This window comes from Gadus chalcogrammus, unplaced genomic scaffold (assembly GCF_026213295.1).
Source record: "Gadus chalcogrammus isolate NIFS_2021 unplaced genomic scaffold, NIFS_Gcha_1.0 GACHA068, whole genome shotgun sequence".
Lineage (NCBI taxonomy): Eukaryota > Metazoa > Chordata > Actinopteri > Gadiformes > Gadidae > Gadus > Gadus chalcogrammus.
Genome location: NW_026613503.1, coordinates 125,479 through 143,662, shown reverse-complemented (window position 1 = coordinate 143,662; position 18,184 = coordinate 125,479). Strand labels below are relative to the sequence as shown.

Here is an 18,184-nt window from a genome sequence, read left to right as displayed (position 1 = left end):
GGGCTCTAAAACACTCTCAAATTTTTACCTATCTTTCTACCTATCTCCCTTCTACTTTTAATAACCTAAACAAACGTCAATTGATTTGGATCGGTTTTAAGTTATTTTCTCGGCCTAGGAAGGGGCTAGAAACATAATTCCTGCAGATTCAGGATCGGACCGAGCCCAGCTACTCACCCATATTCGTTGGGCGCGATTGCGCCAACTAGTGGTTGAGAAATAATTAATTGCTGACATTTCCTAACCCTATTCATTTGGATCGGTTGTAAGTTATTTTCTCGGCCTAGGAAGGGGCTAGAAACATAATTCCTGCAGATTCAGGATCGGACCGAGTCCAGCTACTCACCCATAATCGCTGGACGCGATTGCGCCAACTAGTGGTGGAAAAAAAATAATTGATGACATTTCCTAACCCTAACCCTATTTATTTGGATTGGTTTTAAGTAATTTTCTCGGCCTAGGAAGGGGCTAGAAACATAATTCCTGCAGATTCAGGGTCGGACCGAGCCCAGCTACTCACCCATAATCGTCGGGCGCGATAGCGCCAACTAGCGGTGGAAAAAAAATCACCACAGACCACCACCAAACGACTCAAAATGCCCTAAAACGTGCTCCTAGACACTTTCTGTGGGAACTTTTTTTCACTCCACACAAATTTTCACAAAATCTTTACAATGGCAACTATGTGCACTCTCAAAAATGATGTGTTAAATAATTACACATTTTTTGTGTTATCACAATTTTAACACAATTTGTGTTATTTTGTGTTGTTAATGTGTTATATTACTGGAATATACTGCCCAACACAAAATGTGTTAAATTATTGGCCAATCCCTGGTGTCCTGGATGAGCCGTTACCCTGAGAAGAGAAGTTATTTTTCTCAGCACTTCATTTTATCTTGGCGCGCACTTGAAGAAGTTGGAAGGTGGCACTGGCACACAGTGGATGTAAATGTCTGAATAAAAGGTAAGGTAGACCCATGTCTTCAGACGTATTTGTTATGTTTATTTTAAAGACTGTTGCAACTTGCAATATTGTAAAGGTTAAACGATAATAAACTAAAATAAAGTCCAGCATCGATTGTTAGCCAAGTAGCTCTAGCAGCTAGGTTATTGATAAGCAATCGTTATGCTAGACTAGTCCATGTTAAGTCAACCCTGACCTTACATTAACACACTTTGAAAAACACTGCCACACTCACAGAAATGAATCATGGTAGAGTTTATATTTATGCATATACATCTATTAGATTTTATTTAAATTAAATCTTTTTTAAATGTATGTATTGAAATTAATTATAATCTGTGTAATTCTGTCAATTCTAAAATATATTAAATGTAATTACTTAATACATAATAAAATGGTTTAAATAATCAAAGCTGTGAAACAAACACGATTCTTTTACTTAAAATGTATGGGATTGGTGCGCATACAATTAAGGCTACCGGTAAGTGAAGCGGAACAGGAAATGCCACCCTCGTTTTCCACTGGACGCCATCTTCCCAGCTCAGGTGTAATGGTGAGTAATCCGAGTCATCCTTTGTATTTTTACACCAATCTGTGTATTATTCGTGCAGTTTTTATCGTATTACATTAATATCAATTCACTAATGATCAAATCTGCGGAATTCGTGATGACTGTAAGCAGTTTTATCTTGAGGCCTACTAATTTACCTCATGTGCTGGCACTCGCTAGCTAACGTTAGCTAGCAATTCACTAAACTTCGTGCTGTATGCGGAGCATGGATGTATTATTCATCCAGATGTGGAGTAGGAAAAATGATCAATGATTGGCGAATTGAAATATATTTCATTCAAAACTTTTCGGGTATCTGAAATGGCAGGGACACACCGGACGTGGAAGCGAATAGCCGCGAAGCGCCGCCATTTTCCTTTCGGGGCACATATTAACCGATTATGTCGTTCACACCAGAAGCAATCCGGTCTGGTCTAGAACCCTCTAAACCATATACATCGTATATGATAGACGGAGCATCGAATGCTACCGCCTACTGGCGCTGACGAGATGCGGGGCCGCCATCTTGGAGTGGTCATCCGCTCCACTCAGTGTAATCCGTTTGGCTGGAGCAATGAACTGTCAGCGCATTTAATTAATCATACCTCACTGAATACCACTGATTTTCATGCGGTTTTTTGTCATACGTGTAGCTATGATAAAGGCCACATGGTTTGGCGTGTTTTATTATTCAATACTAATTATACCAATAGTACGGTAATGTTAAATCATTACCACTCCAAGATGGCGGCCGTATTTCTCGCGTCTCAGGAGCCAATGCTCCGTCTATCTATAAGATGTCTATGCTCTAAACCCCCGCCGCTGCCGCCTCCCTCGCTCCCCCCCTTCACACAAAATTGTTTAAGATATCAAAGCTAAAAAATTGAGTCAAAAGGATAAATTCATTGATAACAGAAAATACAAATGGCCTAAAATTTCTGATCTTGTAGAAGGTTGGGTGTGTGGGTTTTTCAGTAGTGCTGTAGATTATACATGCACTTTGAAAACGGATGTTTTTGTAGCCATGTGGAACTTGTTTTTTGGTTGTTAATAACATGCTGTAACTGACTTATTGTTCTTTGTATTCATTCACAGGTGCTGTGTTATGTGGCCATGCAGATTGTGTGACAGTATATTATCTTCAAGGTATATTCGCACATGCAAATATCCCTGTATTTATGTAGAGTGTCCTTGCACATTCACAACCTGGAAGAAACTTTTGACTCACATATATCGAGAACACAGAAAGCTAGAAACAGCAGTTGCTCAGTCAACTACATTCAAATGTCAGACGTGTGGGTGTGAAGAACTTTCAACTGAGAAAGATTACTTTAGTCATACTTATCAACATCTTAGACAGTATGAAAATGTAACTTGTATGTTTGAGGGATGTGCATTTCAGACACATGTGTATGGTACTTTTAAGTCACATAAAAATCGTAAACATAATCCCCACAGTCTATCAGATTTTAAGGCAGGTGTAGTTAAGGTCACTGTTCAGTCTGCTAGTCCTGATGATAGGCCCACATCTTCTGCAAACATAGATGATAGTCAGTCCGATGCAGATAGTGATATTGATTATTCAGAGGACCTTCCTGAAGTAGTAGAAAAAAAACTTGCCTCTGTTCTATTGAAATTAGAGAACATTTGTCATGTTCCATCTATAGCAGTAGATGACTTGGTTGAAGAGCTACACTACCTGCTGAGTACAGTGTCTGTGCCGATAACTAGGAGCAGGCTCTCAGATTTTTTCAAAAACAAAGACATTGAGGTTGATGGTGTTGTTGTTAATGAATTAGCTGATTTACTATGTAAATCGAATCCTTTGGTTAATGCACTGGGGAAAGGTGGTGCACTTTCTACAGCGTATAAGAGAGAAGAATACTTAAAAAAAGTGTTTAATGTTGTGGAGCCTGTAGAGTTTGTTCTAGATCAAAAAAATTGCAGGTCCTTTCAATATATCCCATTACTGCGATCGTTGCAGCAGATACTTGATTCTACTGAAGTGTTGAATAGAGTTATTGATACCCACAGAACACAGAGCAGTAACACTGACCAGCCTGAAAACCAGCAGTATCGCTCCATAAGAGATGGTGTGTACTTCAAGGAAAACCTGTTCCTCTCAAGTGATGATTTAAAACTTTGTTTAACCTTATACATTGATGACTTTGAATTGTGTAATCCTTTGGGCACGTCACGAAAGAAGCACAAGTTGTGTAGTGTATATTAGATTCTGAATAACTTGGCACCAGGCTTTCACTCAGCACTCACCTCAATTTATTTGGCAGTTTTGTGTAAGAGTGACGATGTAAAGGCATATGGATATGAAAAAATTTTGGAGCCACTTTTACATGATCTTGTTACACTAGAAGAGCATGGTGTGTTCATTCCAAAGCTTGGAGCTTTTGTCAAAGGAACAGTGCATAGTGTAATTGCTGATAATTTGGGCGCCCACGGTTTGGCTGGTTTCATAGAGAGCTTTTCTGGGCAATATATTTGCCGATTTTGTACTGCTCAGAAAGTAGAAATACAGTCAAAGGATGTTCATTCAGGTGCTTTTTGTCTACGAACCAAAGAAATACATGAAGCACATCTGAAGATTGCACAGGATACTCAAAATAATTGCTTTGGAGTGAAGAGAGCTTGCCCTTTAACTAAACATCTTCAACATTTTCACGTCAGCACAGGCTACCCCCCAGATATAGTACACGATTTGTTTGAGGGCATTGTCCCATTTGAACTAGCACTGTGTTTGAGCATTCTGATCTCGAAGAAGTTCTTCAGTTTGGATTCTCTTAACACGCGTATACTCAAATTTCCTTATAAGTGGAGTGACAAAAAAAATCCACTTGCCTATTCCAGTAGGAAAACGATACGTGGCAACTCCCATGAAAATTGGTGCCTCATACGTTTCCTTCCATTTCTCATAGGGGACCTTATACCAGAGGGTGAGCTGGCTTGGCAAGTGATACTAGACCTGAAGGAAATCGTAGAGTTGGTTGTGGCACCTGTTCACACGCACAAGACCATTGCGTACCTTGATGTCAAAGTGTCTGAGCACAGACACAGGTTGCTTGAGCTTATCCCAGATGGACGGTGAAACCTAAACACCATTATATCGAGCATTACCCACACTTGATCAGGTGCTTTGGGCCTCTTGTGGGTGTATGGACTATAAGGTTTGAGGCCAAACACAGTTTTTTTAAACAAGTAGCTCGACACACAAATAATTTCAGGAATATTGCACTTACTCTGGCAAGCAAACACCAGCAATTGATCAGTTATCACTTGCATTCATCCAGTCTCAGTGCATCAAATGTGGAAGTTACAAATGTCTCCATAGTCCCAGTTGATGTTTTGAATGAGGAGGTTGTATTGGCTCTCAGACTGAAGTATCCAGACATCAGTCAAGTGAATCTCACAAAGAATGTCACCACTAAAGGGATCAATTACAGAAATGGGATGTTTTTGGCGTGTGGGTCAACGGCTGGAATGCCTGAATTTGCAGAGATCATACAAATATGTATAGTGAGAGATGAGTTGAGCTTCATAGTTCGTTTATACTTTGCTTGGTATCAGCACCATTTTGGGGCGTTCCAGTTGACATTGTCACCAGGAAGAGAGGTTGCCCTTGTTCAGCTTGAGGAGCTTACGGATTACTGTCCACTTGGGGCTACACAGTCGGATCCAGACGTATGGTGACCCTGAAGAGACACATCGTCATTACAGGTTTGATTTTGATAATTTACAGTGCCGTGTAAAAATCTTCAGTAACAAATTTGGTTTTAGTCCACCACATAAACTTTGTGGGTACTTCTCTGTACTCATGTCTGCTCTCTACTGACCTTCTCACTCTCCTAGTCTCCACTCTCTACTGACCTTCTCACTCTCCTAGTCTCCACTCTCTACTGACCTTCTCACTCTCCTATTCTCTCCTAGTCTCCTCTTTACTAACTTCCTTTGTTACCCTCCTCGCTGTCCTAGCCTCATCACATCTAGGCAATGACTGTGTCCTGACCATGTATTCTGCCTGAGTGATTGAATATTTGAATAACAAGACTTTTTTTATTTAATGGGTTCTTTTTTTGTTGCTGTCCTAAGTACCAAGGCTTATGCTTTATATTTGTGCCAGCAGAGGGTGGAGCAAGATAGTAAATGCCAGTCCGACAGATTAGAAGTCTTGCATTTAAGGTCTTGTGCCACTTTGCACCAGCATAAATGTATGAAAGACATGGCGCTAAGGACAAAACTAAAATGGAGCCCATTGTGTTTAAATTGTGAAGCAATTTTTGATCGTCAGTGAAAGGTGCTGAAAAAATATCATTGTTCTTCTCCTCAGCCGAGCTGGACACCCCAAGGTTGCCATCAACTCTCTGAAAAACAAGCGAAGTGGCCAGCAGTCTCCAGCAGCCAACATCAAGAAGCCCAGGAAGGGAGATGTACATTTCTGTCCGAACATCCCTAGTGGTGAAACAATACACAGTTTGGAGATGGAAAGGGTGGCTCTACTGATGGAGGTATAATGTGCAATACATATCTTACCTATCCATGATTACGCCATGTTCACGGCATAGCCAGTATAAGAGCTTTTCACCCGTCATGTTTTTTGCACTATACTTCCTGTCCAGCTCAGCTCAAGCAGCCCAACAGTTCATTTTGCACAGCACTGGACACTTAAGCTGTTTTGTGGTTACTTTGCACAGTTCATTTTTCTTTATCTATTACGCTCAGTTTGGAAAATATTCTTACTCCCTATTCATATTGTTAATATTTCTGTTTCCAATTGTATTGTGTACCATTGCTGAGAGTTTCTCATCATATCTCGTTATACAAGTATCTTTACTGTATAATGACAATGACGTTTCATTCCATTTCAGGTAAAAAAGAAGAAAAGGGATGAGGCCCTCATCAAGGAAAAGATGCAGCGTACATTCTCCCTCAGGAGACAGGAGGTTCTCCAGGAGCCAAAGATTCCAGAGTTTTTCAATAAATGGCCAGCACTCTTTGACGTCATTGAGGCAAGTGTGAATCTGAAGTTTAGTAACTTGTGTATTCAATGTCACACATTGTCACACATGTGGTAATTGGTCTGCACTTCAATAGCGCTTTTGTGCATCCCACAGGGCTCGACAGTGCGACTGTTTTGCTCGCATTTTCGAGTTGATAATTTCCAGTGCGAATAGCAAATTACATTCAGTCGCATCAGTGCGACTCCAACAGAAACTGTAGTACATGCAGTCCTTCCGTGACATAAATATTCTATTTTCTCACACACATTTGCATTGTTTGTCTTTCCTGATTTTTGTTAAGGCAAAGAGCCAGTTATAACATTAAAAATTAGCAGGGTTAGGATTAGGCTAAAGTACTTTATTTGTTTCAAAATAACATCTTTACCAAAATTGCTGAATTTTCATTGTGCTGCTAAAAAATGTTGTGTGCTACCTCATTTTTCAGCATGGTAGCACAAGTGCTACCATGCTACTGCTGTGCAGTGCTCTAGCCTTGCTCAAGGACCCTTTGACATGTGGACAGTCAGAGCCGGGATTTGAACCACTGACTAGAGCCCGACCGATATAGGATTTTTAAGGCCGATACCGATACTAATATTTTGTGATTAAAAAATCCGATATGCCGATATATCGGCCGATATATATATTAAAAAAAAATCCAGAAACGCACAACAAAACAAACAGATTTCCCTAACATTGGTTATTTGTAGTTATCCTTTAAATCCTTTTCACTCTCAACTAACACGTAACAACAGCAAAACTGGACATGGTAGTCATGAATTAAGTCATGCTTATCGACTTTAGAGAATTGATGGGGATGTTCTTTTAATTGTTATTCAAGCAATGTATGTCTTGTGACAGTTGCCAACTTACCATGAACACACTTGCACACATGAGCTGTGTTCGAAATCATTCCCTATTCACTCCCTCACTATTCCCTATATAGTGTTTATGATATAGTGCACTATATAGGGAACGAACAAACGAGAATTCGGACACTACGCTGAACATTTCTAAGCGTCATTTGCGTCAGTAAATGCGCCGGGTATTTCTGTGACGCAGACAGATGCTCCCACATCATGTAAACAAACCGGGCAATCCCGAGGAAAGCTGGAGCTTGTATTGATGTTGAATGCAACATTTCCTTGATCAAGTTTTTTTTATTAATTTTGAATATTACATTTTCTATGTTAACTCCCAATTAAATTATTGACATTTCTAAACGAAAGCCGGAGACTCCATCATTAAATGTATTCGTTTTCGCGGTTATTCAGCTTCTTCTTCTCCTCCGGAAGAACACTACCGCATTGCATTGTGGTATACGGAGTAACATGTAGGGAACATCGTATGTACACTCAAATTTTAGTGCATGAAATTAACCACTGAGAATTCGAACACCACTGCAAAATGGCGAGCACCCTATATAGTGCACTATATCCGTGATAGGGAATGATTTCGAACACAGCTATGAACAACACCGATGATCTCCGTCGATCTCCGTCATTCACTCTGCCTGAATCAGCGGGTTTGGGGCGTTAGAGCGCCCTCTGGTGGACAAACTTTTTTTTTTTCTATATTCATTTATCGGCCATTATAATGCCGATACCGAATAGTTTGAAAAATGCCTAATCGGGCTCTACCACTGACCTTCGGTCTATGATTGACCCCTTTACCAACTGAGCAACAGCTGCCCCTGTTTAAGTCTGTGTCCTGTCTCTGTTGTCTTTTACAGATCAACTTGGAGTTTATGCGGCTGACAACTGTACCACTGACCTTAACATTTTTGAGGGAACTGGACCGCCTGACCGGCGACCTGATCAGGGTTTTCAACACTAAAGGGGGAGCTGCAGGGGAAAAAATCGGAGCCATGATGGCAAAGATGGAGAATGTAAGTATTTTTTTGGTCTAACCCAGGGGTGTCAACCTCATACGCCATGGGCCAAAATTAAAAAATGTGTACAAGTCAAGGGCTGGACTGGTTGTTTATTGAGAACTTATTGAAATTACATGTTGCTTTAATGGAGTGTAGTGAAACCAGTTGAGTTCAGGATGGTCAAGGAGGGAAATGTTAGTGGCTTGACATGCGTGTTAGTGTGTATCTGACACTGACCAGCATGGAATCATGCAATGTTTGTTTCAGAATCAAGACATCAACGTGAGGCGTGATTGCGTTTTGAGATGTCTCAGCATCTACCTCTGTGAAGACCTGGACACATTGGTCAAAGAATACGTGGTAAGTATGTCATCTTTCTGTCCTTTGTGCCAGATGTAATTAATTTCCCTCTAGGTGCGCCTGATAACATGTGGTGTTCATGAGAATGGGATGGGCATTAGGTCACATTGACCTTGACCACCAGTAGTTCGTCATTGGGTCCAATGGGTTGTATGTTTTGAGTAAGAAATTCCCTCAAGGCAATGGTGGTAGTGCTGTCACTTGTAGGAAGTAAATCCAAATGGTCCGGAGGGGCCTGAGGTGAAGGGACGGGTCCTGGCACCTAAGCGTCTCCCATCTGCCAGCAACAATTCTGCCCCAAACAAGAAGGTGAGTACACAGAAACTTGATAGTTCTCATAAAGCAGCAGTTATGTAATTGACACCCGTTTTGGAAATGTTATTTAGTAAGAAATGCCTTTCAGATTATGTTAGTTCGGTTTTAATTCTTGATTCTGATCAGCTTGATTCTCGTGTGTGTGTGTGTGTGTGGGGTCAACAGGATGCATGTTGTGGACTCTCAGCTTATGAGCTCCAACGCCTGAAGAACATCGGGGAGAGGGAAGCCTTCTTTTCGTCCTTGATGTTATTGCAAGTAAGTGGACATGTTGACTGGAACTCTAACCAACACAAGATTGATCGACTTGTCTCTCTCTCCCCCCCCCCCCCCCCCCCCCCCCCCCCCCCCCCCCCCCCCCCCCCCCCCCCCCTCTCTTTATCCTACCACACTTTGTCTGTCTCCCCCTACTCTCTCTTTTCTGTCTCCCTCCCCCTTTCTGTGTCTGACTATCTCCCTCTGTCTCCCTCTTCTCTCTGTCTCTCCGTCCTTCCTTTTCTCTCTTCCCCTAGGTCTTCTCCCTCTCGGTCTGTCTCTCTCTCTCTGTCTCCCACACACTTCACACATATAGCTTTATTGTGTGTTACCTCCTATCACAGTGTAACTTCACACATACATAAAGCATGGGATTTTAAAAAGGTGTAAAAGTAGGGCGAAATTGTTACTTCTCAATTTTTTCTACAATGAGGTTTACAAAGATAATGCAATTCCTGTCTTCATCCTTTACCATACCTTGTATTGTATTTAGGGCTGATATCTGTGGAGAGAAATAATGGGATTATTATTGTTTTGTCTGTCAAAAGGCAGCTGAGGATCTGAGGCAGACTATAAAGCCAAAGCCGGATGTGAAGAGGTAAGTCATAAAACAGTGTAGTAGTAAGGATACTTTGTTTTGTTTTGGCTGTTGGGGCTGCTTCTATTTAGTAGAATAGGGCATTTTCAAGGGTTGATGGGTTAGGGAAGAGAAAGTCAGGATAGGAAGAGATTAGTTCCTTCTATTTGCTAACAGGAAACAGAAGGAGGTTAGGAGAGAGGGAGGACGGCATGAGAGAGGGTTGGATAGGAGGGAGGAGTAAACCTTACCCTATGAGAGGAGATTAGGAGAGATGGTGGAGGGTAGGAGTGAGGGAGCAGTAGGTTTGCCTCTTTCCTACTGTCCTTTCACCCTACTTTGGCTCTTTTTGGTATTGGTTACTTTGAATATTTTCATAAACCTCACAGATTTTTTACATTTTTAAGGGATGTTTTGTTGACTTCATTTTTATTGTGGCAGGTCAAATGCTTCGTTGGATAAAGTGCAGTCTCTTCTGTCTTCCCGGAAATCCTTGCGTCTTAAGGAAGCACAAAACCTTAGCCTCAGAGTAGGACGAACCTATGAACATGTAAGTTAGTCTCTTATGTTTCATGTGCACCATTAAATATTCACTAAATTAAAGGATTACCGTAAGAGTATTAATTTTAAGCAATGAGACACGACATGCCATTCTTTACGGCACAGTTACCACAAACACGGTAAGGAATGGCATCTAGATTCTTTGACACAACCCTCATTGTGATCAACAATCAACAATGCTCAAACACCACTTTTTTTTTTCATCATATTTAAATAGTTGATGATCATTGAATGTACAACTCCATTTATACATAACGTGACTTTTTGTTTTGTTTTCCAGGCTTTTAGGGAGTCAAAGATCTTGAGGTCATTGTAACCTTGAACTCCATCCCATTCTCATGAACGCTATATCTACAGTGCCTTCAGAGAATTTTTTCAAATTAACACGCACTTGGCCTCAATGATGAGCTGCTTAGAATTTGGTGGTCAAAGGTGAGGGTGACACAGCTCATTGTTCTCTGTTCCCTCCATCTTTCAGGACATCGAATGCAGTGAGGCCGAGGCAGATGTCGCAGGGACAACCATGGCAATCTACACCGTTCAAGCTGAGGGTGATGATCATGATGGTCCTGGTGGACTCTTTGCAGATGTCGGTATGGTCCTGGAAGGGGTCCAAGTTCTCAACAACCTCCAAAGTATCAACCGTAATGCTTTATGGGTTGGTCTATGCTCTTAATTTGAGCTATCCAAAAAACTTGAAGTATACATTCGAAGCTTACCAGAAGATCCTGATGGACCTGGAATCGTCCAAACCTTCCCCCAAAGTACGAGCACTGAAACTCAAATTGCTCAGGTGACTCTTTTTTTGGGGTGGGGTGGTGATGGGAGGAGGAAGTACAGGAAGAGGCCGCCCATACATGCTGATAACCATGTGTTTTATAGTGTTCCAGTACGTTCACAACCTTGAAGATTCACACATCGAACACACAGAAAGCTAGAAACGGAAGGTGCTCAGTTAACTATGTTCTACTACTATATGTTTAATGTTGTTGAGCCTGTAGAGTTTGTTCTGTCCTTTCATATCCCATTACTGCGATCGTTCCAGCAGATACAGATGTAAGGAATGTTGTTGAGCCTGTAGTTTGTTTGTTTGTTCTAGATCTAGAAAAAAGAGCAGGTCCTTTACTGCCATTGTTGGAGCAGATACTAACTTGCCTCTGTTCTATTGAAATTACAAAACATGTTTCATGTTCCATCTATAGCAGTAGATGACTTGGTTGAAGAGCTACACTACCTGCTGAGAACAGTGTCTGTGTGAAGAGAAGCGTTAATAAATTAGTTGAATCAACAAGGTGGTCTGATTGTATGCATCATTGAGATATTGTTGAATTTCAAACAAATACACAATCATCTTGAATAGGTAACCTAATAGAAAAAATGCATTGAATATGAATCATAAAAATAATGCATTATGATTACATTTAAGCTTAATTGTTATGTATTTCAAAAACATACACATTAATCATCTTGAATAGGTAACCTAATAGAAAAATATTAATGGATGTTAATCATAAAAATACATAAATCTAATGCATTTTGATTGAATTTAAGCTTAATTGTTATGTATCTTAAACACATACACTTTATTAATCTTGAATAGGTAACCTAATTACTATGTAATTCAAACAAATATACTTAATGTATTCTAAACGTATAACCTGAATAATATGCATTTAAATTCAATAAATTATATTAATACTGAATACATAAACCTGAGGAATATGCATTTCAAATGAATAGGCTTTATTACACTGATGCATATGGATCATGTAACGTTTATTAGGTAGGTTTATGTTCAAAATATAAAAAAAATCAAATGGAACTTTGTTATTAATTAAATTACATAAATCTTAAAATTTAGGGTTAAATATTTCTGCGAGTGCATACATGTAGAAACTAAAATATTCTAACGTTACGTCAACTCGTATTACTATGTGGGTAAATCCGCATTTTGGGTAAAGTTTTAGCTATGGACAGCTAACGTTAGCAAGCTGACCACATTGGTATGTATTTTAAGATAGCTAATTCAGCTAGCGAATTCGGTGGAAAGCAGCTAGAATGCTAATGCTAGACGCTATGATTGCTAACATTACAGGCGGGAAACTTTGCTTTGTTCGTGGGAACTGGTATGACCTTGTAACAAGGTATGAAATGCTAGGGCTCAGGATGTCAAAACTACAAACTACTATCTACGTTACACATTACGATAAGTTACAACAATATCTAACGTACTAACTACTATAAATCATGATAACCACCGTTATTGATTTAATTCACTTAACGTTAGTTGCATAGATAACGGTGACCGTTTTATTCCGAACAATCGGTGGTTACAAGCTTTAAGTGACAGTCATAACAGACATAGAACCTAAGGTCAGGTAACGTGAGTGTAGTCCTGTTTTTTATATGCCGTTATATCGTTATTTCGGCTATTTTATCGCCGATTTGATCGCAAATTGCGTTATTTCCTCCCGCCCCGAGGGTCTCTAGCCCCTATTACAGCCTTTGAAAGACGGGATATTTCGGGGGAGGCGATCGCTCCCTGTTTACATCTGGAACGTTCGCGCGACACTTCCAAAAGGCGGACCTTTATTATTATTTTCTCAAAAGGAGGACAAATGAGTGTCCGGCTTAAGGCTGCGTCTGTAGCCGGACAGGGCATTTAAAAGCCGGACTGTCCGGCCTAAAGCCGGACGAATGGCCACCCTAGCTCCAGGACATAACATTAGAACATGTTCTGTATAATCTACAAGTTAGCGATGTTGAATTAACTCAATGCATTTACCGCGCTGCCAAGGGAAAACACATTTGTATTCCGAACGTGACACTAACGTTAGTGAACACGGTTTGATGAAACGTTATTGCATGCAGTTAGACCCAGTGTTGAACTACATCTATGCATAACGTTATGATTAGCTATCGTTTATAGTTTATAGAGGGTGTAGTTTGCTTTTTTGGGGTGCAGGTTAAGCAATAATGTGACGCATTAATGAAACGGTAATCAATGCTGGCATTTTGATAATAACCTAAAGTAACATTTAGTTTCTGACCAGTTCGCTAGTCACCAAGATTGTGTGTTCTTATTTTGGAAATGCTGAATAATTTAAAATGTAAACAGTATGGAAGTTGAAATAAGTTATGTGTTCACAATATGGTGTGATATCACCAACAACATCGATCAATAATATCAATATATTGATCGATAATATCAATAATCTATTTTGTTGCAGCTACAAGGAGACATGGCGATGCCGAAATCGCTTGTTAGCATATTTCTGGATGACAAGGAAATCAGCAAAAAAATATTTCAGCTGGAGTCTGTCGAAGAGATAGTGGATGACTGCAAATCGAATGCAACACTACTCCTTAACAGTGAACTCCTTGAATGTGACAGAATTCTCAAATTCTCCCCTGAATTTAATGAATTCATTGATATAGACTGCCATGACTTTGTTGAACACATGGACAAGTTCCAGGTGTTTTTCAAGACACGTGAAGCATCAATGTTGGTATGTATCTTTGCAATGATAATTCTTTAATATAACGAATGAAACAAAGAAACAAGAAAAGTACCACTATGATTTGTATATTCTAAATAACTACTACCGCCTTAGCATAGACACAATGACCAATATATACAAGGGATGTTTGATAATAATAATTTGTCTCTTGTAACATTTTAAGACTGAACACTCGGATGCAGTTGAAATAGTCCCAACAAATCAAATCAGGGTATGTACACCATCTAATGTGATAACATAATATAACAAATTAAACAAAGAAACAAGAAAAGTACCACTATGATTTGAATATTCTAAATAACTACTACCGCTTTAGTATAGACACAATGACCAATACAAGTGATGTTTGATAATAATAATTGTCTCTTGTAACATTTTAAGACTGAACAGTCGGATGCAGTTGAAACAAATCAAATCAGGGTATGTACACCAACTAATGTGATAACATGAAAAATACTAATTGGAAATAGATATTTATGGGGCTTGCAACTTTGCAAACAAAAGTGTACTTAGAGCTACTAGAATGTACAGTATAGAACAAGAATGGCTGGACAGGACAAAACATGTGATGTGAAGGTCAACACTCAAGTGAACATCTTAGCTATGTAGTAAATAAGCATTACTTGTCATAATTGTGTGACTGGTCTTTGGGAACTACTTCATTCATCCAGTAGTCAACAAATGCATGCAGTGAATACTTTCTGTACTAATGAACACTGAAATCATCAGAAATGGTTCATGTATTATGTGGATTTTATTTGTTTGTTTTCTTCCCATCAACAGGATCCCATTGGTGTTGAAACTCTGAGAGCAGTTCTTGTGAGGAAAGGTGCAAGTGTTCTAGCAGATTATGAGGCCTCTGGAACACTCTCAGAGTCTTCAAGGAAACTCCTTGTTAAAATCGCTGTCAGTGAGTTGATTGAGAGGAAGGGATTGTAAGTTAATACACCATTTTACAATTCACTTTAGCTTATAGGTACTTAAAGCGCTTCTTTTAAAATGTTTCAATATTAATACGTCACTTCTATTGTACATTGAAAATATCAATACAATGTATATCAGTACTTTTGAAAGTAGTGACATAGTTATAGACTGAAAGAAAGCCTGTTTAAAAAGTCTGTAAGATAGCTGTATACTCTTTTAACTTTTAACTTCACTGATTTGAATTATTTGTTTTAATCGACAGTTATCCACAAAGTGAAGACAAATCCAAGTTGGCCAGATCTATGGTAGCACTTTTCCCGTCACTCAAAATCAAGATGGGAGAGGAGAATGAGGGATTTGTAAGTAGTGCTCATTCATTGTTATTACAACTGTTATGCCAGCCGCCAGATACCTTGTCTTAGCTGAATTACTGAAGCTAAGCAGGTGTGGTCCTGGTTAGTACTTGGATGAGAGAGCTCCTTGGAAAACTAGGTTGCCGCTGGAAGTGGTGTTTGTGGGTGGCAAGTAGGTGGCACTCTTCCCTCTGGCCAAAATGATAGATCCCAATGCCCCAGTGCAGTTACGGGGACACTGCACTGTAGGAGATGCCGTCCTTCGGATGAGACGTTAAACCGAGGTCCTGACTCATTGTGCTCATTAAAGATCCCATGGCAAAGAGTAGGGGATTCCCCGGTGTCCTGGCTAAATTCCCAACCTGGCTCATTCAATGTGGCCCCCTAATCATTCCCCACTGTAATTGGCTCGTTCACTCCCTCACTCCACCTCAAGCTGGTGTGTGGTGAGCGTTCTGGTGCATAATGGCTGCCGTGCATCACCCAGGTGGGTGCTACACATTGGTGGTGGTTGCTAGTGAGGTCCCCCCTTCCATGTGACGCACTTTGAGTGTCAAGAAAAGCGCTATATAAATGTAATGTGGTGTTATTGTAACAGGGAAAGTTAAAGTACTATAATTCTGATATGAGTTTTATAACTTAATTTAATTTATTTTAAAAGATTTGAAATTATACAATTAAAGCATATTTACTGCTATTGTACAATATAGATCATTCATACATACTGGTTCAGTGTGGTGAGTTGGTAATCTACTTTAGAGTGAGTGACTCAACTGACAGAAAAAAATTGAAAGCTAGACATAATGACCACTATATCTGCATAGAGATTAAGCATTTAGGGTTTCCTATTATTTGTACACACTTGTATGTATTCTACATACTTTTGAGAATGGAAAACTATTTAAGTTCCTTTTCTTTTCCAGGAACATTTCTATGACCCCATATCCCACAGTGGATTCCTTGAGATCCGACTCCGAAATCTAAGGAGGAATCTTCAAGATGATCAACGCCGTTATCAGCGCAAGCGTGTCAAGTCCACTGATAACCCTAGAGCGTCCATTAGGGTGGAAATGCCTGCAGAAGGGGATGATTCAGTCAACGAATGGATGACGGTTATAAAAAGAATGAGACTGTGTCAGGAAAACCTCAGCACCATCAAAGAAGCCATGGACAAAACCTATGCTAGCCGAAGGTTGTGGATTGCTGCTAGACATCCAACGTTGGAGGAATTTTTTGCAGAGTTTCCACGCTTTGTGGACATGCCATACATGGTGAGTGCATATTGTGTTGGGACAATGAAAATAATGAAAGTTGGATGAGTTGTCTTTAATCCCTCTGATATCATTCTAATTATTCAAATTACCTATTTGTAATAACAATTGTAAAATGAAGATGAAAATAATGAAAGTTGGATGAATTGTCTTTAACCCATCTGATATTATTATAATTATTCAAATGACTGTATTTTGTCCATTTATGTAGTTTGACACAGAATTTGGAAAGATGTTTCCTGGAAAAGATGACATGTTCATCCGAAAATGGGAGGGAACCATCATCCCAAAGATACTAAAAATGTCCACAAGTGAACCTGCAGCTGCCTTGACACCAGTTCCTGAGGATGATGGTTGGAGGAATTATCTCTGTTAAGCTTTTGTGCTACAGTGAATGAATGCTTTTGATTTTAACAAGAAAGTAAGAGTTTACTAAATTGTGTTTGTTTTTATAGTTTCATGTTACAGAGCTCTTCATAAGCTTGTCCATCTGCTGCCCCCCACTGCATCAGGCAGGGGCAAAGGGAACACCAAATGCAGTGTGAAGTCAGCTTTGGGCTACCTTTTGGATATAAAGCCGGTAGGCCCCTCATATAGTAAATGTTTATTTTGTGTGCTTACAGTACGGAACGCCTATATTGTATGTTTTGTGTATGTTTTATGGTGCAATGTTATATCTGGTATAATGTAAAATGAGTATTGTCAATTTGTAAATGGCTTGAAACCCTGCATATGTCTAATGACTTGTTTATGTTCTTGTTCTTTCTTTAAAATAACAGACTGGAACCAGCATTTCCAGTGTGCTGAACAATCCTCCTGATAGACCAGTAGAACATCGCCAGCCCCACTTGGTGTGCATTGGAGATCCCTCCGCCTCCGCCCAATACATCATTGTTGCAGAAAACGACAAACTTGCCATTCCTCTTAAGGATAACGGTTTGACCTGTGCCATTGACAAACTTTTCAAAATGATTTGGGTGTGTAATGTTGCATATCCTGTCCAGCTCACTTGTCTTTCATTTCTTTGAGAGTCTTTATGAAGTGCCCCTCTCTGGTAGGAAGAGAGCTAAAGTTGTGGAGCTCATTGCAAAGCTCCAAACTATGATGTAGCCAGTTTTACAAACATGTACTGTTGTCCCAGGTGTAAAATTAGAGTGAAAGATGTAAGAAAACTAATCAATCATCTTAGACATGTGCATGCATTATCTGATGGACAGGATTACACAATTATTTGCGGTCAAAACGTTTGCCAACGGACATACCATAACTTTAATTCATATGCCAGACATCTCAGGAGAGACCATCCTGATACTCAAAGCTTAAATACCAATTTCACTGAGACTTTGCCGGACTTGTCACCACCATCATGCTCTAAGGCTGATGATTGTTCTGAAACTGATATGGACATTTCAGAAGACAGAACTTATAACTATGAAAAGTGCGCGGCAGAATTTGCTGCTAAAATGTACTCATCTTCCAACTGCACTCTTGCTGATGTTCAAAGAAACATGACATGCTCTAAAGAGTTACTCGGCAGGGTATTGGATAGGTTGCAAGAAAAGACTGTATCTGTACTTAATAGTCATGATATGCTTTGTAATGATCCAGATGTCCAAAGTTTGATGGAGGAATTTGAAAGTGGGAGGAA

At 39.7% G+C, this 18,184-nt stretch overlaps 2 protein-coding genes across 5 annotated transcripts; both read left to right on the top strand.

The window, feature by feature from the left end:
- Nucleotides 1-682: 682 nt before the first annotated feature.
- LOC130378164 (uncharacterized) lies at nucleotides 683-11,830 on the top strand. 4 transcript variants are annotated; one of them, XM_056585047.1, is made up of 13 exons: nucleotides 683-1,520; nucleotides 2,613-2,663; nucleotides 5,199-5,246; nucleotides 5,857-6,034; nucleotides 6,395-6,535; nucleotides 8,259-8,414; nucleotides 8,667-8,759; nucleotides 8,967-9,068; nucleotides 9,240-9,332; nucleotides 9,878-9,927; nucleotides 10,348-10,456; nucleotides 10,748-10,773; nucleotides 10,946-11,830. In XM_056585047.1, the coding sequence occupies exons 2-13, from the start codon at nucleotides 2,623-2,625 to the stop codon at nucleotides 11,262-11,264; spliced, it is 1,356 nt and encodes a 451-aa protein (XP_056441022.1). In that variant the 5' UTR covers nucleotides 683-1,520; nucleotides 2,613-2,622; the 3' UTR covers nucleotides 11,265-11,830. The 4 variants fall into 4 exon arrangements, with proteins under 4 accessions (XP_056441022.1, XP_056441024.1, XP_056441025.1 ...); XM_056585049.1 differs by lacking the exon at nucleotides 8,667-8,759; XM_056585050.1 differs by lacking the exon at nucleotides 10,748-10,773 and having other exon boundaries at nucleotides 10,946-11,233.
- Nucleotides 11,831-13,931: 2,101 nt separating this feature from the next.
- On the top strand, nucleotides 13,932-17,893 carry LOC130378170 (uncharacterized). The gene is made up of 8 exons (XM_056585064.1): nucleotides 13,932-13,976; nucleotides 14,370-14,408; nucleotides 14,772-14,923; nucleotides 15,175-15,271; nucleotides 16,189-16,536; nucleotides 16,748-16,889; nucleotides 16,992-17,116; nucleotides 17,316-17,893. The coding sequence occupies exons 1-8, from the start codon at nucleotides 13,971-13,973 to the stop codon at nucleotides 17,562-17,564; spliced, it is 1,158 nt and encodes a 385-aa protein (XP_056441039.1). The 5' UTR covers nucleotides 13,932-13,970; the 3' UTR covers nucleotides 17,565-17,893.
- The last annotated feature ends 291 nt before the right edge of the window (nucleotides 17,894-18,184 follow it).